Genomic DNA, 25,390 nt, shown 5'->3' with positions numbered 1-25,390 from the left:
CACACTTCTCCAAGGCTTGAACTTTCTTCACCTGCGGTCGCACAACACCCTGGCCAATGACATAGCCAAGGTATTCAGACTCTTGTTTAGCTACAGCACACTTGGTGGGGTTGAAAGTTAGGCCGGCATTCTGAAGACGCTGCAAGACTTTTCTGAGATGCTGCACATGTTCCTCCCAGGAGTTACTGTAAATGACAATACCGTCAAGATATGCAGCAGCAAAAGGTAAACCATGTAATACTTGTAATACTAACCCGCAACGCTAAGTCCGACTGAACACCAATACATGATCAAGGTAAACAAGACAGACTTTCCAATTAAGTCCACGAAGCACCAGCTCCATCAGTCGTTGGAAAGTTGGAGGAGAGACCCATCGGCATAACCTTGAATTGATATAAAGCACTGCCTGTATTGAATGCTGCTTTCTCCCTATCATTAGAGTCTAGGTCAACTTGCCAATATCCATTTGACAAATCTATTGTACTAAACCAACATGCACCTGACAAGCTGTCTAGAGCGTCTGATGGTCGGGGTAAGGGATACGAGTTTTTTACAGTGACTGTGTTAAGCTTCCTGAAATCAATGCAGAACCTGTAACTGCCATCTTTCTTTTTTACTAAGACGACAGGGGAAGCCAAGGGACTACAGCTTTCTTCGATGACATCATGAGAAAGGAGCTGCTGAACTTGCCTGTCTATCTCAGCTCATATGTGTGGCAATGTTCTATAAGCCCTCTTCTTAATGGGCTGCGCATCCCCAGTACGGATGGTGTGCTTGACTAAATCTGTACGACCATAGTCATAATCATTTGCACTGAAGATATCTGCATATTTGAAAATCATAGTCCCTAGCCTCTCATGGAAACTTCAGATGCCCCAACACCCGTGCAGAGACGACTCGAAGCCTGTGAAGAGACGACTCCACGCCTGTGAAGAGACGACTCCACGCCGGCGATATGTTATGCCCTAAATTAATACATGATTAACTAACTGTTTTTTTCTATGTACATTTCTGAAATGCACTTTCTGTAAAGCTGCTTTGAAACAATATGTATTGTGAAAAGCGCTATACAAATAAATTTGAATTGAATTGAATTGAATAGTTGAATCTGTTGTTCTCTTTCAAATGCAGATTGACCGAGGTCTACCTTGGGGTTTGGGCAGGGATCAATCTGAGTCTGTATCTGAGCTACTGTGGGTTCCAACATTGTGTATTCTTCACCTGGTTGAGAGAGTAAAGAATGGAAGCCTCGTGCCACAGGGAACATGAAAATCCTCACTTGTCGGATTCATAGCTCGAACACAAGTCACACCTGCTTTTACAGAGGTTAATGTACGTGCTACAAAAGCATTGTCTGTATTTCAGGGTCTAAAATTCTAACAATGACCTGGCAGGGATCATAATGGGCTCTAGAGTCACAGCACTACTCCTAATAGGGACTATATGCTGTATAGTCGGTGTAGCATTTCTTACCACCTGGACATTATGGGAGAACACTTCCTCACCCACCCTAATAGTAATAGGCAACATACCAAGAGTGTCTAGATAGTCATCAGTCACTGATTTTTCACGAGAGAGGGAATCGACATTCTCGGTGTTTCACTGATCAAGGATATTTCTGAGCCTGTGTCTACAAATGCTTGTACAGCAATGTTCTCAATGATAGCAAAAACATAAGGTGTGGGAGTAACAGAAGTTACCTGTTCAGTTTGTTTGGGCCCGCTCATAGACTCAGCAGATACTTGGCCCATAGTACCTGCTACCAGATGTTTCCCTACAGATCAACATCCCCATCGTCGAAACTGACATGATGATCACCAGACGAGGGTAGATGGTCACTAGAAGATCGTGGGCCATATCTCTCACCAGAAAACTTGTTGGAGGGCAATTCTGTCACATGACGATCCTGATGATGAGAGGTGTGATGTAAGCGATGATCAGATGTCGGGCTGACACGTTGGCTATGACGATGAGAAGTAGGGCTGGCATGTTGAGCACAATAATGTGGAGGTAGGCTGGCGTGACAATTTCGATGATGTGGAGACAGGCTGACGTGGCGTTCTTTATAATGTGGAGATGGGCTCAAGTGGTGATCTCTATAGCCTCGCTGTCTGTCACCATCTCGATGGATGGAGGAATACGGGTCATCTCGACGATGTGGAGATAATGCAGGTAAGGATGGATATCTCCTTTGGGATGAGACCGGGGAGTAACAATGTTTATCTCTACCATGTTCAGGTGAGTAGTCTTTCTGACTGGAGGAAGCATGTTGAAAACTGTGATCATATTGTCTTTTTAAGTGACCGACTTCCATCCTGAAAATCTTAACATCAGCAGTTAGTTGCTTTATTGCAGTCATGATTTCTGATGAAATGTCCCCAGATGACGCAGTCTTTGCGGACACCATCGCAGAAAGCAATTCACCACTGGGTGAAGTTGCTGATGAATTTAGTGTCAGGCTGGTCTTTTGACTGAGATGGGAAAGGAGTGCAAGCCTGAGACCTTCCTGTGCTCGTTCCCACTTACAAGCAATAGCCAATGCTTCTTCTAGGCTAGTAGCGCTGTAACGTCTGGACCAATCAGACACACACAAATTATTCATTTATTTAATGAATAATCCAGCAAACTCACTCTCCCAACAAATGCCTGTGAAACTTCCCCCAAAAACTAACATCCCAAATTAAGCTAACACACTGGCAGAACGCGGTGTCTTGTTACAGGACACACTGAGACTGATAAGAGGATTTTACGATCCAAAAGAATGTCCAGAAAGCTGCGACTCTTACTTAATTCTCACTGAGAAGGAGAAATAAACCCTGTTAATTCTATATATTCTATATATAACCATTTGAGAAATGTGTAAACATGTATCTAATTTTCCGATCTCATGATTTTCCTTTAATGTGGTTGTCTTTTGTATTCTTGTAAACTCTATTGGGTTAATATTTCAGACTTTGGATAATATGGTTAACCAAATCAAATGTGTGGCATTTTTGGTATCTATAAACTCCAATCTTCATCCCCGTTTTGTTAATTTACATTACATTCTGCTAACTTTGTGACGCATTAGTATTATAAGCATCTTAAAGATTCTTGTGTTAAACATCCAATCAAATTGCATGTTCAAAGGGACAATGGGTCGTAAAAATTTCCCTCCAATGGGAAATCTTCTCATTGGCTCACACAGCTCCAGAAAAATTTAAGTATGAAAAAGTTATGAAAGTTTAAATTTACATTAAATCAAATATAATTTATTTCATATTTTTCTTTTATATAAAATATATATTTTACAAAATATGTTTTACAAAAAAATTACTATAAAATGAAAGCCATATATCTAACCAAGTTGTGTTCCAAATTTGAAGTTGATATCACAAAAATTGAAGTTCCCATGAGATTTTGTTTAGGCGTATTACCAAAAATAGCCACCGGGTGTCATTGAATTCCATTGAATTTAACTGTATGCATTCTAACATAACAAATGAATACATTTCTGTCCAAATATCACTTCTGTCACAAAATATGGAACCTTGAGACTCAGACCTTTCTGACAATATGTGTTTTGTCAAGATTAGAAAATATTTTTAGCATAAATTATGAAACATAATGATGCCCAAAAGGGGAGGAGCCTGATAAAATAATTTAGAGTACCGTTTCTATGGTAACACAATGTCCAATTTCAAAACAGTTTTCACAGGATGAATTCTGAGATCGTAAGCTTTCAAATGATACCTAATTTATGATAACTACTAAAATATGTAATGTAATAAAAAAGGCGATAAAAATATATAATATAATATTTTAGAGGATAATATACATGTTATACTTTTTAGAAGATAATATTATTTTATATTTTTTTATTGACAAATACTAGATTAAATGTTTTATTATGAACTTTTAGCAAGAAAACCAAAGTTTCAATTATTAAAAGTGTGTGCGTCGACTTTTTGTGACAAACGCCAGAACTCCTGTTATGATGTAGATTTTTTGAGGTGCGCTCTTGTCATAAATTCATCTATTACTGTTCCTGCATAAATTGTAACAAAAAACAGTGCTGAAATATCTATTAAGGAGTCTTAGACTTTTCCAACAATATATAGTTTGTCATGATTAAATTATGATTTAATTGTAATATAGTGACGTAAACTTAGGCGTCCCGTATACGGGACGGTGACAGTGGCGTGTTAGAACTAAACTGATGGTTTGCTCAAGGCTGTTGATCTGCTGAATTTCAAACAATGCTATAATTTCTTGCTTTCCTGTATTCTGCTTCAGCTCTCTTTCCCTTGGTAAACTGTATGCATGTATGTGTGTGTATGTTAGAGTAGTTTAAGTGTTTAGACTAATAAAATCTTGTTCATGTCACACGTAAAGTTGTCCGTGTCTCAAGCTCATAACTGGAGTCAATAATCATTTAAGATCTTTGCTACTGCTCTTAGTAGTGCTGTAAATTAAGAAAGACATTTCCCATGCCCCGGAAATGTACATTTCTTAGAGTTAATAAACAATTAATCCTGAGTGTTCACGGGACAAACAGGTTAATTGATTGTAATATTAATTTACGACAGTAAGTTAATTATATTAACTGATCCAAATATTCATAATCAATTATAACCAGTTATTATTGATTATTAATATTTCATAGAGCTAATTTGCTACAGCGCCATGCTCATGACATTTTGCTTGGAGAACATGGTCAAGACCTGCTATGAACCTTCTAAATCTTTCCATAGCAATGGCGGACTCATCATAATTTGGACTTAACCTCATAAGAAAATAAATAAAAATAAAATAAATAAAAAATGTATATATATATTTTCCTGTAAATTCTCGCTTATCGGGCTTATGCTACTCTGAATAATGCCTGAACTTCGTATTTTGAGCACTTCTGGCGTTGTTTTTTGCCTCTTCACGATGACTTGCTTAATTTAGTCCCAATTTGTAAGTCGCTTTGGACAAAAGCGTCTGCTAAATGACTAAATGTAAATGTAAATGTGAAACCGCTGCCACCAGTCTGTAACCCTTATTTCTTGATGCCGTATCGGCGATAACTCCTGTCTCTTCACCGTGGGTAACATAAATAAAACACGGGTTACAATGGTGGTAATTCACGTTTCTTTTTTAATCAGAAGCATCGGCATAACAGCATGAACCATAGACAGTAATAAATGGACACAGCGACCCCGTAGACTTTCAAAGGAGAAAAGTGAAGACAGTTAGAAGCACTCACTTCCTGATGGCTGAGCGTACTGCGCAGACTCAAACTTTATCGGACTTTATGCCTCCACGTCCCCCCCGATTGCCTGCGAGCTTCTGCTCCTGTCTATACGATTATTTCTCTACTGAGCGACAGAGAGTCGCGTGGTTATGACGCAATCTTTAGCCTATTTTTACAAAAACTGCTTCTACGGGGCCATAACGTAAGATACAAGGTAATGGAGCCTTTTATACATTGTTGTGTTTCTTTAGAAATAAACAATGGATAAATAGAGTCTTTAAACGCCTCAGATGCAAAGTTATTTGCTGTCAAAGTGACACCAAAATGAATGGGAGTCAATGGAATGCTAACAGCAGGTGATGGCTTGCTAACCAATGGCGGCCCCCAGGGAAGGTACGCTTTCCGGGTGCTGGATTACCCCCTTGGCATGAACAGCCGCCTAACTAGCATACAACTCGCTTCTCTTCTCTCCGTTTTTTTCTTTTCCCAGCGCACTGCCTTAAGGGGCAGGAGCACCATAAGACACATAAAAATGTATGAAAAACAATTGCTTAAATAGATTATTATTGTTTAACAATTGTACGTACAAATTTATACGTACTTCTGGAACATTCTTGGGGGGCCTATGACCCAGTAGTGATCAGACTCTAGAAATGCCCCTGCTATCATCAACACTATTCTTCAGTCAAAAATATGAATGCACATTTCTTGGTCTATTTGGTGAAATATTATGTTTTTTACACAGATAAACTTGCTGACCAGAAAAGGATCTGACTGACACCATGGCGCACCCTTTTTTAATGCCGATTTTGGCAGCTTTCGGAGTTGTATTAATCATAACCCCCCACCCCCAGCCCCATATTGAGATTCTGCATAAGGGTGAGATACACCAATACACAAATCTCACAAACATACACTAAGAGTGAGGAACACTAATATAAAAATGTGTGTGTGTGTGAATGTGCTCTGAACTAAAGGAACTACCTACCAATTCTCCCATCTCACAATCTTAGTTTTGTTCTACGCACACATTAAAGCTGCAGTCCAAAACCTTTTTGTGTTTAAAATTTACAAAATGTATATAATGAGTGAGTACATCATGAATCCATTTTCCAAACCGTGTTTTTATCCTATCCTGAATCACTACTGTACATCTATAATAAGTTATTATATTCAGACTATTTTATACTGGTTCAGGTCGGCGTCCCTGCGGAGTATCCCAGTACCTGCGTGACTCGTCATAGACATAAACAGAGAGAAGCAGCTCCGGCTACAATGTTCTTACACATGACACATGCAGTTTTGGTTATGAACCGCCAGAGAACCAAACGTAATGGACTGCAGCTTTAAATACAGAACCAGTACCTAATAAATTGCTGTGTGAGCGTTTGCATGTCACGCTCTGTTTTCTGACAGGACCGACCTGTAGGATTATTGAATCCAAATCTCAGCTTGAGGCTCGGCTCAGAAACAACGCCCAGGAGGCCCTAAATGCCATTAATTCTAGTCACAAGCTGACTGGTTCTTACAATCGAGCTAATCGGGGCCAGCATGTCTTCAACAATGGACTCATTGGGTTCCCCCGCAGTGTTCTGCAGGTCCTGCTGGAAGATGTGGGGGGCTACCATGAGCAGCTGGAGAACCTGGTGCAATCTGTAAATCTTTCAATAAGCACAATGGCGGCCAACTTCGGGTGAGTGTGTGTGTGTGTGTGTGTGTGTGTGTGTGTGTGTGTGGCAGGTGGGATGAGTGCTACAGTGTGTAGACACCTTAGTGTGTAAGTTTCGTATCTGGACGATAACATTATATCAGTAATTATGATAAAAAATATCACAGCTCTCACGCTCATGCAGGCCACATCTAATGCGTTGCGCTGACATCATCCATGGACCAAAAACATCTAAAGCCTTAGTTGGCCGGTAATTGTTTCTCATGGGGTTGTAAGGCATTTTCATCATTTAGAGGGGCTAGTCTGTGATTTTATTGCCATCTGAATAATATTTAATTAATATTTCTTAATAATTCATTAAAGAAAATGGAAATAGGAGAGGAGAGGAGAAAAAGTGCTGGAATGATGGAACAACCAAATAGTAAAAGGGAAAGAAAGTTGAAATGGGGTAAAATAATTAAATTAATTTACAAATCACTTAAAGGGTGAATTTCACAGAAACTGTCAAGAACATGTCCAGGTCATATGTCACAATGGGTTGTTATTATGTCAGCAATTATATTAGAGGCAGGAAGAAGTACTTTAAACCAGCCTTTATTAATTATTATTGCAGAGATTATTATTGCAGAGACTGTTTCTGGGGGTTCACTTTTTATTTTACCTACCTTTTGTCTTCTGCATTCTTCTTACATTTGTCTCCTGTTCTTCCCTCAGACTCGTCCCCCAGAAACAGTCCCCCGGACTTTATTATTTCGGACTTTGTCACGACGTATTTCGGATTCATAACGAGGTCTTTTAGGTTTCGTAATGTTAGATATTTTTTATCCGACACGTTTGTAGCTGCAGCTGTGGTAACTAGAGCAGAGCTGGCAACCCGGATGCCGAAACACTACTGGCTTCGTGATTGGTAGATAGGTGGAGGGTGGAGCATCAGGTCAAAACACAACATGACAACATCAACATCAGTTGAGGGCTGCAACTTCACTTTTTAAATGACAAAATCCTGGCCGGACTACTGTTGTCAGTGATATAAGTATTTGAAATGAACATGATTTCTTAATGTCTAGTGACATATCAGGGCCATTTTATTATTAATTGAAATACATTTCTTACATACGGTTCCTTTAAATGGTTGTAATTCAAGAATGCTTTGGAATATAGACCTATGGTTGGTCTTGTTTTAAAGAAGACATTTGCCAAATTATTGTTTAAGTGAAATAAATTATGAAAGTGAAACAGAACAAAAGTTATATAAGTTTGAGTTCATTTAAATGTACTAATTTAAAAATATAATTATTTATATTTTATATAAAATAGCCTATATATATATTACAAAATATATTTTACTCTATAACTGCAAGAAAATAAAAGCAAAAAATCTGAACAAGTTGTGTTCCACAATCCAATTCCAAAAATCCACATTTTAGGTTGATATCTCAAAAAATGAGCTCACATGCACATGCACGCAAGGTCTCTCGCTCCCTCCCTACCCTTTCTGCCGTGTGCTCTAGTCTAGGCTACACAGTCAGGGCTGCAAATTGGGCGGTTTTGCTATCTATTTTGCGGGCAAAAATTTGGGCGGGTGGATAAAAATTGGGCTGCATGGTTTCGGATCAGTTCGGCGGGTTTTTATTGCCGAAACACCGGCACTTCAGATCCTTCTTCCTGCGACACAGTGTTCAGCAGTCTCACTCACTCATGAACATTTGTGTAATAATTCATGGCAAGTTAATAAACTGAATATGATGGTGGTCCAAGAGCAGACCATGCACCGGTCCATGCATCAGACCGGTGGCGTGGTGCACTTTCTGGTTTGCTGACCATCACTTTTTAATTTTCACTTGTTGTGGATATTAAGAAAATACATTAAATGTTATTAAAATTAAGGATTAACTATAACTTCATGAATAAAATGAGCATGGACCACAAGTGGGAAATTGTTGAGGCATTCGTCAGCAACCTGCCCGTGGGCCGGTGAGCAGAATGCCGCGGACCGCCAGATCTGCACCCGCGAGCCGTGGTAACACCAGCCGTTATCGTTAACCGCTTTCACACACGCACACAATATAAAATACACGATACGAATTCGCTCACTCATTTTCGTTCACTCTTTGCTGATGTAGTGCACTCAACTGCCATTCACCATGTAGCCAGGATTAGTGAATGAGTGAACGAGTGAGCGGTTTCAGACACAGCTAATGTCAACATTGTGACAACGCTGTAACAACTTTCACCACACAACGTAGTTATAGCAACCTTTTGGCCATGTTGTTAAAACGTTGTTAGAAGGTTGGGTACGTTGCGCCAACGTTCTGTGTTTGCTGGGTATTAGCATATAGGCTACTCTTAGTTCTGAAACCAGTGCATAAACAGCTTCAGTTCCATTTTCTTTTTTTGGATTAATTGACATAATTAGACATTTTCGTCATTTTGATTAATATGCGTGAGGGAGAGGGAGCAAGAGAGCGCTCGTGTTGTTTGAAGATGGTGAGTGCGCACGCGGCCGGGGCTTTCTCTCTGCTCGTTCTTATATGCGGGAAAAAAGAGATCCCGGCCGGTCTTGGAGCCCGAAACAGGAAAAGTGTAACATCTTAAATCAAAATGTTATTACCTATTTGGTTAGAAACTTCATCCAACGTCATTCATTTGATGAATGCTCAAGTCCGATTTTATATATCCTCGAGTCCGAGTCCAAGCACGAGTCATCAGTCCAAGAGTCCAAGTCAAGTCACGAGTCCAGAGAATAGAATCTCGAGTCGGACTCGAGTCCAGAGAATAGGGACTCGAGTCCGAGTCCAGGACTCGAGTACTCCATCACTGCTCCGAACAGCACTTGTGGCATACCTAAAGGCTGATACATCTCCCAACCAAAATGATAACTGCGGAAAAAAAACCGTGACCATCTTCCCGCGGTGGCGATGTGAGGAACCAATAAAGGTATGTTTTTTCTTCTTCTTATCTTCCCCCTGCAATCATTCACCGTTATACATTTGTTTAAGTAGTTTTAATATGTGCTCTGGTCGGCTAAGTTGGTAATCATCATTGTTTCTTAGTTGGGTTAGCCTTTATTGTTTCACGAAATGTAAGTTACACTAACGCTAATGCTAGCCTAACGTATCTGTACTGTTAAGTTTGCTATTAAATCGTCTCATAAAAGATACTCTCATTAAACGATGTATTCCTTATATTCTCTTCTGCTTTACCTTCTAGAAAAATGACAGAACAGAGTGGGTCTTCGCAGGTCAGTATCATATCATATCAAATGTGTGCAATGTTTTTCTTTCTTTTGGTTTGGTTTGTTTTTGGTGGATGATAACATTTATAGGAATACCATAGTAAAGTAAAGGTATTTTATTTGCCCAGTAGGCATAATTGGAAGCTGCAGTGAGTCACAGAGCAGGTTAATTAACATTCTATAAAGCCAATGCGATTTAAAGCATGTTTTAAATCCAAAATTACTGCAAATTGGTGTTCCATGAAATATAAAATCATTATTTACATAGTTTAAGAATAGTTAGTTCACTCCCATGTGCCCTGCAGTGTCACAAATCAGCTGACCTGCAACAGATGCTTAACCACTTAGAAACAGGCGCTTCCTCAAAAAACTAAGCTAGACTGAGTGCAATAATGTTTGGTCATATTTATCATTGTTTCTCTGTGCCATGACTATAACATAATTCCAGTATTTTTATTTCAGGTTTGACTTATGCAAAACTTATAAATTATTATAGTCCAGTCATGTTTGTTTTAATAATTGTTTATTGGCATATATGTATTATTTAGGCAGCCAACATTGTTGAGATGCTAGAAGGATTGTTTTTTTAATATAGTTTTGTTCTCTCTAGGAAATGCTACTCAGTCATTTACTTGACAGGCTCTACATCCGACTATCAAGTTGCCTTGATCGTGCCCCTCTGGATCTAGATTATTTGGAGTTTGTATGTTCACAGGAGCTTGTTGTACTCAGCGCAGTGTCAAGCCAACTTCAGATCCCTCAAGCAGTGTATGATGCCCTTACGGAGTTACATCACCTAGTCTCTGAGCAAAATGACAAGGAAACATGTATAACAGTTTCCCTGGAAAGGGGAAATAGTGGCCGCCCCAGAGTTATTATATCCGAGGAATATGTGGCTGAGCTTCTTAGTATGGGCCTATCTGTGAAGTGCATTGCCAATTTTGTAGGGGTTTCTAGGTGGACGCTGCAGAGACGTATGAGTGATTGGGGATTATCTGTGAGGGGTCTGTACAGTGACTTAACTGATGATGAACTTGACGTCCTGGTGTCAGACATTCACTCCAGCAACCCACATGCTGAGTATCGCATGATGTTGGGACTGTTGCGGGCTCGGGGACATCGAGTTCAGTGGCGGAGGGTCCGTGCATCAATGCACAGAGTTGACACTGCAGGGATTGTATCAAGGATGTCAGAGTTGCGGTGTGTGGTACGCAGGACATACTCTGTCCCAGGCCCCAGATCACTAATGCATATCGACACAAACCACAAACTTATAAGGTTGGTTGTGTTTTTCAAACAAATCTATTGCAGGGCTAGTTCTATATAAAAGTAAGGTTATGGATGTCTATACACTTTTTTTCACTTTCTCTATTAAGGTACAATATGGTGATATTCGGAGGAATTGATGGCTTCTCCAGGAAGGTACTGATAATTATTTGATGCAGGCCTTTTTTTGCAGTATATCTTAACAGTAGCATAACAATTACTTAACCCCTTAACTTGCTCCCCCTTTTTCACATAGACATGAAAATAAAGTAGCCTGTCTTAACTTAAATGGTTGAAATTTAAGCATTCTTTGGAATATAGACATATGTTTGGTCTTGTTTTTAAGAAGACATTTGGCAGATAATTGTAGAAGTGGAATACATTTTGAAAGTGAAAAATAAATAAAAAATATAGGAAAATACACAATGTAAAAATATAATTTTTATAATAATATATATATTTTACAAAATATGTTTGACTCTAAAACTAAAAAAATAATAAGCCAAACATCTGAACAAATTTGAGGTTGATATCTTAAAAAAATTTGCTTTCAGTGAGATTTTGTTTGGGCGCAGTACCAAAGTTTTTCACTAGATGACATCCAAGCTCCATTACTGACCATATAAGGGTGCCTCCATTGCCATATATGGTTTGTGCAATCTGAACCATATATTTCCATAATTTTCATACAATTTATGAAGTAACTTAGACATCCTATTCAGAAGTAGTATGGGCAGTTTGGAAGTATTTGATTTGAACTTAAAGGGTTAGTTCACCAAAAAATGAAAATTCTGTCAGTAATTACTCACCCTCATGTTGTTCCAACCCCGTAAGACTTTTGTTCATCTTCGGAACACAAATTAAGATATTTTTGATGAAATCCTCGAGTGAGTTCACGTAGTAAAACAGCGCAGCGCTTCTGTGTTGTACGTCACACGTAGGCTCACTATTGGCTGACGCTGGTCATATGTGTGATGCGTGTGATGTACAACACAGAAGCGCTGCGCTGTTTTACTACGTGAACTAACTCGAGGCCCAGAGAGAACGAAATGAATAGTTGAATAAAGTCGTTATTTTTGTTTACTTTTTGCTCACAAAAATTGCGCACGAGTATATATAACTTAATCAAACCTAGAAAATTAAAAGGTTTGATTTTGTGTATGATGAGTTGTTCTGTATTATTCCTGTAGATAATGTATCTTGGTGTTGCCAATAACAACAAGGCCTCCACTACCCTTGCCTTCTTCAGTGAAGCTGTTGAGAGATGTGGCTTACCACAAAGCAGTGGCGTAGCCACGAGGGGGCCTGGGTGGGCCTTGGCCCCCTCATTTACATGTCCGGCCCCCTCAGATTTCCGATTGCTTAAAATAAGAAAATGTTGATTTGTCAGTCTGATTGATAGATTGACCAATCAAAATGCTGCGCGGTAAAATGCGGCTGTTTTCAAACTTGATTTGATAGCCTATGTCACGTGTTGTGCGTAACTTACGCTGTCATCTTCGCTTGAGAGTTCATTAATATTCGGTGACAATGGCAGCTGCCGCGCAAAGTACAATATTAGCCTTTTTCAAAAAAGCACGGCGAGAAAGAGAAAATGTGTCATCTACATCATCTGAGTCTGCTTCTGCGACAGCGAGTGAAGTGGCACCTGAGGCTTCTCAGGACACAGAAACGCCTATTTCATCACAGGAGTGTAGCGGTGAGACTTCCACGACACAGATCGGCATAATGCCCAATGATTTGTCTGCAATTGATGAACCGCCTTCACAACCAGTGATGACCACATTTCCTTACACTGAGTTTGCCGGAAAGAATCGTTGCTTTTCCCCAAAATGGTACAATGAGTTTACATGGCTTGAATATAGTTCAACAAATAATGCTGTGTTTTGCAAAGCATGTCGGCATTTTCCCGATCCATGCGCAGAAAAAGCATTCATCTGCGATGGATTCACAGACTGGAAACACCTCCGCAGGTCATGCATCAGACACCAAGCCAGCAAATCTCATTCCCTTTCCATTTGTAAATATGAGTCATATAAAGCAACCCGTAAAACCCATGGTACTGTTTTAAACCAGCTCTTTCGGGATGACCGCACGTTTGTGGAGAAAAACCGCGAACACGTCAAAGTGGTCATTGACATTGTTATGTTCTGTGCAAAACAAGGCATTGCTTTACGTGGCCACAGGGAAAATGAAGAGGCCTTAAATAAGGGCAATTTTTTGGAACTGTTTAGCTTAATTGCCAAGCATGACCCAAACGTGCAAAATCGTCTCCAGGAGATACCAAAAAACGCCAGACTAATGAGTGCAGAAATTCAGAACGAGTTACTTGAATGTGCAGCCTCGCTACTTCTACGAAAGATCAAGTCTGAGTTGCATGAGACACCATACACCTACTACGCAATTATGGCGGATGAATGCAAGGACATTTCAAAACGCGAGCTGGTGGCTGTGTGTGTAAGATACGTTCATGCAGGCAAAGTTAAAGAGAGAGCGGTTGGATTCGTTGAAACGGGAGATATGAGTGCTAATGGGATTTCTGCTAAGATTTTGCAAGTCATTGAGCCATTACAGTTGGATCCATCTCTTTGCGTTGGCTTTGGCTTTGATGGGGCTTCTGTTATGTCAGGTAACAAGGGTGGGGTGCACTTGATTCTAAAGCGTACTTTTCCAAATGCCTTGTACGTGCATTGCAACTCGCACAGGCTGAATTTAGTTGTCACGGTTCATGAATTCACTGTTTCCTTCTTGTCTCGTGTACTTGTTGTTATGTGTGTGTGTGGGTGTGTGCGAGTGGGCGTTACCGCTCTGATCAGCGCATCAGCGATCCAGCTGATCGCACTCTAATCACCAGCTGCAGTCAATCCATCCACCTATAAAGTCTCACCGCACTTGTCTCTCTTTGTCAGATCGTTGTTTTGGTGTCTTCCGTGTGTGTGTATCCAGTCCCCGTCGGAGTTTCAGTTCCTGTCTTGATTTCCTGTTTGATGTCCATCTGGTTTCCGTTCGTCATCTGGATTACTTCACGATTCGTCATCACATCACTACACCACCGGATTGCTGACCATCTTGTCCCTGCGTCACCCAACCAGAGAGAGACCTGTTCATCTATTCCAGCCTGAGAGAGACTTGTTCATCTATTTTCCTCAATAAAGAGTTTTACTTGCATTATTGCTTCCGTCTCATTGAGCGTGACATAACGATCTGACCGTGTCAATGGAAGCAGCGAGTAATCCCTCAACTTTGGATGAGTTTGTAAACTCCAGCATTCAGCGGATGGACAGTCAGGAGAAGAATCTGAATGATACGGCCCGGGCTGTTCAAGCTTTGGTGACGCAGGTGTCCGAGCTCACCCAGCAAATTCAACATCTGCGAGCTCCCACTGCGCCACCCACACCGGCCGTTCCCCCCACACCATCAGCGAGCGCCTCCCAGTCGGAGCCCCGCCTACCTGTTCCGGAATCATACGCGGGTGAGCCCAACTTTTGTAGAGCTTTTCTGACACGTTGCTCGATGCATTTTGCCCTCCAGCCCAGAACCTTCTGCACCGAGAATGCCAAAGTGGCATTTGTGCTGACCTTGTTGACTGGGAAGGCAGCTCTATGGGGGACGGCGGTGTGGGAGAATCAAGACCCTTGCTGCGCCTCGTTCCAGACACTCACCGCCGAAATGAAACGAGTTTTCGACAGAGCGGTTGCCGGGAGAGAGGCGGCTCGGATGCTCGCGGAACTCAAACAAGGAGAGAGGTCAGTTTCAGATTACTCGATTGAATTCAAGACCTTGGCGGTTGAGTGTCAGTGGAACGAGGAGGCGCAGTGGGACATGTTCCTGCATGGGCTGGCTGACCGCGTCCAAAGAGAGATCTACGCCCTGGACCTTCCTACTTCCCTTGATGGACTGGTGGAATTGGCACTTCGAGTGGATGCACGACTGACTAGGGTCGAGCGACGGATGCTACCCAGCCGAGGATTAAGAGGAACTGAGAACCAGCGGTCCAGCGGCAGGGACGCGGTCAGCCCCGTCGACGATCACGAGCCCATGCAGGTCGGTCGAGCTCGGCTTTCCCGGGAGGAGAAGGAAAGGCGGAGATCCCAAGGCCTTTGCCTGTACTGTGGCGCCGCAGGACATTATGCTTACAACTGCCCGGTAAAAGGCCAAGCCCGGCAGTAAGTATGAGGCTACTGTCGGGTGGGATCTCCGCTGAGAAGACCTCATCAACATCTACGCTCCTCCCGGTAAGACTAAGATGGTCAGCCCACAATCACGACTGTCACGCACTGGTGGATTCAGGGGCCGAAGGTAATTTCATGGACCATTCATTTGCACTCAAGTTCCAAGTTCCCATCCAGCCACTCACTCAAAGGATCGCTGTTCATGCACTCAACGGCCAGGATTTACCCACCATTGCACTCATCACCGGACCCATCACACTCATCACATCTGGCAATCACACTGAGACCCTTTCATTTTACATACTGGACTCACCTCTCGCACCTGTTGTTCTCGGACATCCTTGGCTCATCAATCACAACCCCAGAATAGACTGGCAGAAGAATTCAGTGTTGGAATGGAGCAGTAAATGTCATGAGTCCTGTCTTGTGTCTGCCTGTTCGTCTGTTTCTGTTTCTGTGTTTCAGGAGGTGGCAGTGGATTTGTCTAACGTGCCCGCGGAGTACCAAGACCTGAAGGAGGTGTTCAGTAAGTCTCGTGCTGCTTCTCTTCCTCCGCATCGTCCCTATGACTGTGCCATAGAGTTATTGCCAGGTAAGTCTCCGCCTAAAGGCAAGTTATATTCGCTTTCTGTCCCAGAAAGGGAGGCTATGGAGAAATATATTTCTGATTCTCTAGCGACGGGGTTCATCCGCCCTTCCTCTTCTCCAGCGGGGGCGGGGTTCTTTTTTGTGGGGAAGAAGGACGGATCTCTGCGACCTTGTATTGATTACCGGGGGCTGAACAGCATCACGGTAAAGATTACTTATCCTTTGCCGTTGATGTCTTCAGCTTTCGAGAGGTTACAGGGAGCATCCATCTTCACTAAATTGGACTTACGTAATGCTTATCATTTGGTCCGCATCAGGAAGGGGGATGAGTGGAAGACTGCTTTTAACACCCCCAGGGGGCACTTTGAATACTTGGTCATGCCTTTTGGGTTGTCCAACTCCCCAGCAGTCTTCCAGGCACTCGTCAATGACGTGCTGCGAGATATGGTCGATCAGTTCATATATGTCTACCTGGATGACATATTGATAGTTTCCTCTTCTCTCCAGGAACATGTGCAGCACGTTCGACGAGTGCTTCAGAGGTTGCTAGAGAATGGGCTTTTTGTCAAGGCGGAGAAATGCGTTTTTCATGCACAGTCTGTTCCTTTCCTAGGGTACATTGTGTCGTCTGAGGGAATACGTATGGATCCTGACAAGGTTAAGGCTGTGGTGGATTGGCCAAGTCCAGATTCCCGTAAGGCCCTACAGAGGTTTCTGGGGTTCGCCAATTTCTACCGGCGGTTTATTCGCAATTTCAGCCAACTAGCCTCAACTCTGACTGCCTTGACCTCCCCCAGAACTACGTTCAGGTGGTCAGACGCAGCTGAGGCTGCGTTTGCCAAGCTGAAGGGCCGCTTTGTTTCAGCCCCCATCCTCATTGCCCCTGATCCAGCACGTCAGTTTGTGGTGGAGGTCGACGCGTCAGAGGTGGGGGTAGGTGCAGTGATTTCCCAACGCTCTCTCACAGACGACAGGATGCATCCGTGCGCGTTTTTTTCTCATCGTTTGTCCCCTGCCGAACGAAATTATGACATTGGTAACAGAGAGTTGTTGGCAGTCAAGTTAGCGTTGGAGGAATGGCGTCACTGGTTAGAAGGGTCGGGGGTGCCTTTTATCGTCTGGACCGACCATAAGAATCTGGAATACATTAAGACTGCCAAAAGATTGAACTCCAGGCAGGCTCGGTGGGCACTTTTTTTCGGACGTTTTGATTTTACTCTCTCGTACCGCCCGGGTTCTAAAAACATCAAACCCGATTCTTTATCGCGCATTTTTGATCGTTCCGAACGCCCGTCCACTCCCGAGTGCATTTTACCGGAGACTCTATTCATCTCCACACTCGTATGGGAGGTCGAATCGAAGGTCAAGAAGGCCTTAGAAGGGGTAACGCCTCCGCCCGATTGTCCACCGAACCGTTTATTTGTACCGGAGGGATTACGGTCTGACGTTATTCAGTGGGGGCATTGTTCCAACGTGGCTTGTCATCCAGGAGTTAGTCGTACCAAGTTTTTGGTCAAGCAACGATTCTGGTGGCCGCTTATGGCTCGTGATGTCCACAGTTTTGTTTTGGCTTGCTCTGTTTGTGCCGTTGGTAAGACCTCCAATCGACCCCCAGATGGGTTACTTCAACCGTTGCCTGTCCCTTCGAGACCCTGGTCCCATATTGCGCTAGATTTTATTACCGCCCTCCCGCCCTCCCGAGGCTACACGGTAGTTTTGACCGTGGTGGACCGGTTCTCGAAGGCGGCCCATTTTATTCCCTTGCCCAAATTACCTTCAGCCAAGGAGACAGCGTTGATTGTCGTTGACCACGTCTTTCGCTTACATGGCCTCCCGACAGACGTGGTTTCCGACAGAGGACCCCAATTTGTGTCCAAATTTTGGCAAGAGTTTTGTAAATTATTGGGAGCGACTGTCAGTCTGTCCTCAGGGTTTCATCCCCAGAGCAATGGTCAAACTGAGAGAGCCAACCAAGATTTGGAGAGGTCGTTGCGATGTTTGGTCTCCAAGAATCCTTCCTCATGGAGCCAACAATTGTCAATGGTGGAGTACGCCCACAATACGTTACCAGTGTCGTCTACGGGCCTGTCTCCGTTTGAGGGTAGTGTAGGTTACCAGCCACCAGTTTTTTCTAGTCTGGAATCCGAAGTCGCGGTTCCCTCTGCTCACGCCTTCGTCCAGAGGTGTCACCGCACTTGGACTAGAGCCCGTGAGACTCTACTCCAGGTGGGGGCGCGCACCAAGGCCAAAGCCGACCGCCACCGGTCTAGGCCTCCCGTATACGTCGTTGGTCAAAAAGTGTGGCTTTCTACCAAGAACATTCCTCTCCGCTCCGTCTCTAATAAACTTGCTCCCAAATTTATCGGCCCGTTCACTGTCACCAAGATCATTAGCCCGGTGACAGTCCGCCTCAAACTCCCTCCAGTGTACAGGAGGATTCATCCCGCCTTTCATGTTTCCAAAATTAAGCCCGTGTTTCGTTCTTGTATTAATCCGCCTGTCCCGGTTCCCCCCCCGCCGCGGCTCGTAGAAGGGGAACCTACATATTCGGTTAACCGTATTCTGGACTCAAGGCGGAGGGGACGCGGTTTCCAGTACTTGGTGGACTGGGAAGGTTACGGTGCGGAGGAGAGAAGTTGGGTACCTGCTAGAGACATCCTGGATCACTCCCTTATTGATGATTACAATCGACAGGTAAGGGAGTCTGGGGACGCCCGGAGGCGTTCCTAGGAGGGGGGGTACTGTCACGGTTCATGAATTCACTGTTTCCTTCTTGTCTCGTGTACTTGTTGTTATGTGTGTGTGTGGGTGTGTGCGAGTGGGCGTTACCGCTCTGATCAGCGCATCAGCGATCCAGCTGATCGCACTCTAATCACCAGCTGCAGTCAATCCATCCACCTATAAAGTCTCACCGCACTTGTCTCTCTTTGTCAGATCGTTGTTTTGGTGTCTTCCGTGTGTGTGTATCCAGTCCCCGTCGGAGTTTCAGTTCCTGTCTTGATTTCCTGTTTGATGTCCATCTGGTTTCCGTTCGTCATCTGGATTACTTCACGATTCGTCATCACATCACTACACCACCGGATTGCTGACCATCTTGTCCCTGCGTCACCCAACCAGAGAGAGACCTGTTCATCTATTCCAGCCTGAGAGAGACTTGTTCATCTATTTTCCTCAATAAAGAGTTTTACTTGCATTATTGCTTCCGTCTCATTGAGCGTGACATTAGTTCTCTGCACCGCAACGAAGGTATCTGGCCATGTCAATACTTTTTTTGATACTGTGAACTCTTTGCACACTTTCATGACTGGTGCGCACAGGCATGCCCGTTTTTTAGAGATCCAGAAGGAGCTTTATCCTCACAGAAGGTGTCTTGAACTTGAACGATCTACAGATACAAGGTGGAGCTCAAAATCTGGCTCCATCGGCAAAGTACTGACGTTATTTGATGTAATTTTAGAAACGCTGGCGGAGTTCTCCGAAACAAGTGGCCAAACGAAACTAGAAGCTGATTCACTCATGCATCAAATTCAGACAAAAAAATTTGTATTTCTGTTGGTGACATTTGGGAAATTATTTGAGACCAGTGATGTTGCTACCAGGGGTTTACAGAGCAGCACAATATCAGTCACCGACTGCCTATCTCTGATAAAAAATCTAAGGGATATGTATGTACAGTTCCGAGAAAATGTGCAAAATGATTTCGACAAAGTTTTAAAGTTGACTGATGAACTGATGGAAAAGAATTCCATTTCCAACTGGGATGTCACCAGCACCAGAGTAAGAAAGCTACCGGCCCGACTGAAAGAGTCTCTGGTTTCATGTAGTTTGGGCAAATCCACAGCCATAAAGGACAATGCTGATCTCAACAAACTATGGATTGATATTTTAGACCGACAAATCACTGAACTGAACAGCCGTTTTCAAGAGGATCAATGCGGATTAATGCGTGCAGCTGCTGCGTGTTTGCCCGGCTCTGATTTTTTTTCAAAAGGCGAGCTACTGAGGATGCCCTGCGAACACTATGGCGTTTCATTTGAAGAAGCCGAACTAAGCATTTTCTTTCAACTTATGTGCAGGAAAATAGACGATGGCCACTCTTTCTCTTCCCTCATGGAGGTTTTGGACACCTGCCCCTCTGATGTCTTCCCAAACATAAATAGACTCTTGAAGATAATGATCACACTGCCAATGACTTCTTGTAGTGTCGAAAGACTTTTCTCAACAGTTGGAAGAGTCAAATCATCTTTGAGATCACACATGACAACTTCGCGTTTAAATAATCTTTCCCTGCTGTCTTTTGAACGGGAACTGGTGGATTCTTTGGACTATGATGACATCATTGACATTTTTAATAATCGCCCCCGTAGACTCCGCCTTGTCATGTAAAAGGTAATCCCCATGGTTTGAATTATAGCCGCTGAGCTATGTTGTATGCTGTTATGCTGCTGAAACAGTTAAGTAAAAATGCTGTGATTTTGTGCTGTATATATTTGCTTTTAAATCTTTCCCTGCTGTTTTTCGAACGTAAATTGGTGGATTTTCTGGACTGAGTATGATGACATCATTGACACTTTTAATAATCGCCCTCGTAGACTCATGTAAAAGGTAATAATCACCGAGCTATGTTGTGGGCTGTTATGTCTGTTCTGCTGAAACGGTGAAGTAAATATGCTGTTTTAAATGTGTACAGGTGTTAAGCTGTTTTATTTATAGGTGTTAAGCTATATATATATATATATATATATATATATAAAATGGGTTGCCCCCTCATTTTAAGATGGGACCCCCCAAAAATCTAATTCTGGCTACGCCCCTGCCACAAAGGTCAATCTTGTAGTTAAATTTATATATATTTACTCTTAACTATACCACTCTGATTGTCCTTTGTTTAAATGGCCTCTTATATTAGCTGAAAGTTGCAGTTTTAAATTCTGGCACATTTACTTCTCAAGGGTTCGTGGTGACCATGGTGTAGAAAATGTTGATGTGGCCCGCCTCATGTTCTCCATCCGGGGATCCGGGAGAAACAGCTTCATTGCAGGGAAAAGTGTACATAATCAGAGGTAACCATGAATATATGTTTATATGTATATATAAACGGTAAAATGTTTACATATGCTTTATTTTTTTAATACTGTATGTTCCACAACTTATTATGTTCTGTTAAACCTTGCTAGTACCAAACCAAGGCCAGGATTAGAATCCTCTTTCACCTCAATTGCCTAACATGAGTACAGTATTTACTTTGCACTTACTGATAAAAAAAGGCCTATTATATTGCATTAACTAGTTTTTGATTTGTTGTAATAGTCCTTTTTTTATTTGCATGCTACAATTATTATTCAGTTGGAATAACTTGTTTCTGGACAGGAATATTTTAAATGCTGAAATAAATGTATGTGTTTTTAACAGAATTGAACGTCTCTGGCGAGATGTGTTCACAGCGGTCACATGCCACTTCTACAATGTGCTGCACCAGCTGGAAGGGGATGGTCTACTTGACCTGTCCAGTAGTATTCATCTATTCTGCTGCCATTATGTTTTTATTCCCCGCTTGCAAGCCCAGCTTGATGGATTCAGAGATGGCTGGGACAATCACCCCCTTTCAACTGAGAGAAATCTCACTCCTAATCAACTGTGGCACATGGGTCTACATGTTTGTTAATTATACTTATTACATGGCTTGGTTGAATTCCAATGTAGAATGCGGTCTGTTATTTCTTGATATCAGACCGCTGCAAAATATAACACACCGTTGCCATGAAAAACAGAGCGTTGCTATGGACGCGGAACGGACTATTTTCTTTAGCGGAAGCAATACAGTCGTTTCTAAATCAATAAACTCCTTTTTAAATCAATATTTTTTGTCAAATTATTTATTTATTTTGTAGGTAACCATGTAATAAGCAGGATAATGTATGGCGAGGCAGTTGTTATAGCGAATAACAACCCCTTCAGGCTCCGCTTCGCGTCGGAGTCCCGATCAGCCTGTCGGGGTTATTCGCTATAAAAACCGCCTCGCCATACATTATCCCTTACTCAAGCATGCATGCATTTGTGGCAGATGAAGTAATGACAACTTGTGTTACAGGATTTGCAGATCCCTTTGGTTGACTGGGAAAGTAGTGGTCTTATACCCTGTGATCCCAACTGTGGTGTCCATGTCCCTGAGAGTGACTGCCATTTGAGACCAGATGACCTAGCTGGACTTAGTGCTGCTGTGGACCCAATAGGACCCTCAACATGCATGGGAGTAGATAAATATTTAGCTGCGCTGGAGTATATGCACAGCATTGGCTATGTGTAGGGTCATCGGTATGAACTTTAATTCCCTATGAAAATCAAATAGACACAACTTCTTCTTCTTCTTTTTTTTTTATCAAGTTCATTGTAAATACATTTGTACAACTGTACACAACTCCTAAACCATTTCAATAAAAGCCAACATTTCAACATCTTGAAACATTGAAAAACTGATCAATGCTTAACAATGGTAAGATTCTTCATTTATAAAGCTAAAATTGTATGGAAAACAATGAAATGAGGTAACTTGTGAATTCAGAAAATTCCACTTTCTACAATAATCCAAACCCACTGTCATTTGTGGCAATGCAGTTCTCTAAATGAACACTAAATTCGCTGTAACTCTTGTAGTAACCTGGCAAGCGAAGCATGCGGTAGCATGTGGATGAAGTGGGATATTCCGCTCTAACCACCTCCACTTTCATGTTAGCCATGGGTATCACCCATCCAACCCAAAACTTGACGAGCTGTTTCAGCTGCTCTTGGGACACTGAAAATAAAAAGAGCCAAAGCACAAGAAAACAAGAGTCTCTAACCCTACATGTTGCAGTAAAAAAACGATTTGGCTAATTTGCAAGCATGTTAAGGTTAATTAAGGTTAATAGTGTACATGTTTTTCCTATGATGTCTGACATGTTTGTATAATTGAGTAAATACACTTTGTTGATGTGACTTCACAAGTAGGACAAAACAAGTGCTCAGCATGGCAGAGGGACAGATCTTAAAATTATTTTATTTCCTCATGCGTTGTACACAAACAGGCAATGCACCTTCTCAATAGGTGTCTATAAACCACCGCCAATAAGAAATATTCAAAATCAAAATGCAGAGATTTTTTTAATGAACATAATAACTTAAGTTCATTTACAAGGCACCTTTACAAAATCCTAATATTAAAGGAAATTGTGTGTGTGTGTGGGATGAGTGGGTTGGGTGGGGGTAGTTGTTTAACACTAAAAGTGGAAAGCACTAGATGGGACATTACATAGGAAAAAGAATATCAGAAAAAAAAGAGAAACACAAGAACTACAACTGACTTCGAGCCTTTACACATAATTGCACTTAATATTACCAGTTTGACTTTATTTCTGTCATACATCTACAAAAGTTCTTGAGATTCAACAGAAGTTTAGACTTTAATGTTTTATGGAATTGTTCGTGTCAAGTCACCATTATGCGCAATAATGTGTAATGGCTCGAAGTCAGTTGGTGTTTCTCTTTTTTCTGTTCTTGTCTTTTCTCTTTCCTTCAATGATTCTGCTTATTAACATTAGGTGTCACCACTAATGGCCAATCATCACTTAATTAATCACTTAATTATCTCATTAACTTCAACACTGCTTCAGTGTTAATTTTAACACCCTGTAGTGTGGACACATATGTACACTGAGGAGTGTTAATTTAACACTGGGGATTTTGCTGTGTATGCAATTTACCTGTTTTCATAAACTGACGCAAGTACCCCATAATTCTGCATTTGATGTCAATTGAGTACCCACTGTCATCTCCATCATCCTCCAACCCTCCTTCATCAGGCCATTTGATGTGGTCTAGAATAACCTAAGAACACAAGATGATTATGACAACTATACAAATTTTATCATCACTTGCAGGTTTCATTCTTTTGTGGCTTAGTATGTGTTGTGTCCCATTTATTTGCGTTTCTAATTGCTCCAATAACAACAACAAATATTCCTTGATACTAAGATACATACCACAGTTACAAAAATTGTCAGATGGCACTTTTTCCGATTAAAATTACTGTTGGACAAAAAAGTGGAATACCTCAGCACTGCATTCAGCCATTGACTGACGTGGAAAAACCGATGACACTGTGTCAGGTCGAGATTCCAAAAGTGGCAAAATCAATGACTCCCTCAATCCCTGCTTAAACTGCTTCAGCTGGCGTGCGTTTCGTCCAAGAACCTCAAAATATCAGAAGGATAAAATATTATTTTTCCTGCCAAGACATTTTTTCCCTTGTACTATGCTTAACTATGTTATTTTGTTTCAAAGTATTCTGCTACATACAGTAGTCACATACAGATTAAATAATTACAGTCTGTTGTTGCTGTATGGAGCTGGAGAGAGTGTTTCATAAATTTACTCATAAATTACTGCACTGGAGATGCTGGTAAAGGGTTAGAGACACCATTAAGCCCTTTTCAGTTGCATACAAACTACGAGAAAAAGTCCAATTACCACTAGGTCTGGAAAAGTAACCAGGAATGTACATTCAAAAAAAGAACAAAGCATGTCTGAAATATGAAAATGTCCAGTTAGATGGGACAAATACTTTACACACCCAAATGACCCAATCCTTCATATTTTTTTTAATGCTGGAACTTTGGACTGCATGTTGAAGCAGATTGTGAAGAAGCCAAGTCCTGTTGGTTTCTGTTAATACAGGGAGATCCCATGCCAGTGCCAACTCGTTTACAGCTGTCCTCTGATCCTCAGTGAGTCCACAGCATTGGTTCTTGGATGCTTCATCTTCAAAAAGCTTTCAAATCAATATGAGACCCATCACAATTACATATCAACTGTATATACCACTTAATACAGAGCAGTCTAAATTATTATGATCATATAGGGATTGTCAAAGGTTTTTTTTTTTTTTTTTTTTTTTTCATCTACTGAATTTTTCGTCAACGATACCAGGGACACCGAAACACCGGGGAACATGAAATTTGGTGGGCATGTAGCCCCACTAGACTTTTACGGAAAAATTTCGTTTGGTCCCTGGGGGCCACTTCCCCCCCCGCGCTGGGCCCCCCCCAACCCAAAAAATGCAGTTTTTCTTAAATAACTACCTGAACCGTGGCACCGAGGATGAAGAAATTTTTATGGTATGTTGGTCTTAAGGGCCCACATCAACCTAGCCCATAATCACTCATTTGTGATTTGCGCCCCTCCCATAAAAAATGAAAATGCAATAT

The 25,390-nt window shown here is 41.9% G+C and overlaps 2 protein-coding genes across 4 annotated transcripts in view; one reads left to right on the top strand and one right to left on the bottom strand.

Annotated features, from left to right (window-relative positions):
* LOC309496988 (stonustoxin subunit alpha-like) overlaps window positions 1-25,390 on the top strand; it is a 253,685-nt gene that overhangs the window by 135,194 nt on the left and 93,101 nt on the right. The window lies entirely within an intron of this gene.
* Window positions 22,576-24,907, bottom strand: LOC309497054 (uncharacterized protein). The gene is made up of 4 exons (XM_082167315.1): window positions 24,805-24,907; window positions 24,237-24,377; window positions 23,888-24,011; window positions 22,576-22,941 (listed from the first exon to the last, which is right to left on the bottom strand). Exons 2-4 carry the CDS (start codon window positions 24,255-24,257, stop codon window positions 22,724-22,726), a joined length of 363 nt encoding a protein of 120 aa, XP_082023441.1. The 5' UTR covers window positions 24,258-24,377; window positions 24,805-24,907; the 3' UTR covers window positions 22,576-22,723.

The sequence above is a fragment of the Leuciscus leuciscus genome (genome assembly GCF_965113295.1).
Source record: "Leuciscus leuciscus genome assembly, chromosome: 4".
Lineage (NCBI taxonomy): Eukaryota > Metazoa > Chordata > Actinopteri > Cypriniformes > Leuciscidae > Leuciscus > Leuciscus leuciscus.
This window is presented reverse-complemented; position numbering and strand designations above follow the sequence as displayed.

Coding starts and splice junctions, on each gene's coding strand:
- LOC309497054 (XM_082167315.1), bottom strand. CDS start 24,257: ATGGCTGAATGCAGTGCTGAG. Junction 24,012..24,236: donor TGGCTGAATGCAGTGCTGAG/GTATTCCACTTT, acceptor TTGTGTTCTTAG/GTTATTCTAGACCACATCAA. Junction 22,942..23,887: donor GCGTCAGTTTATGAAAACAG/GTAAATTGCATA, acceptor TTTTATTTTCAG/TGTCCCAAGAGCAGCTGAAA.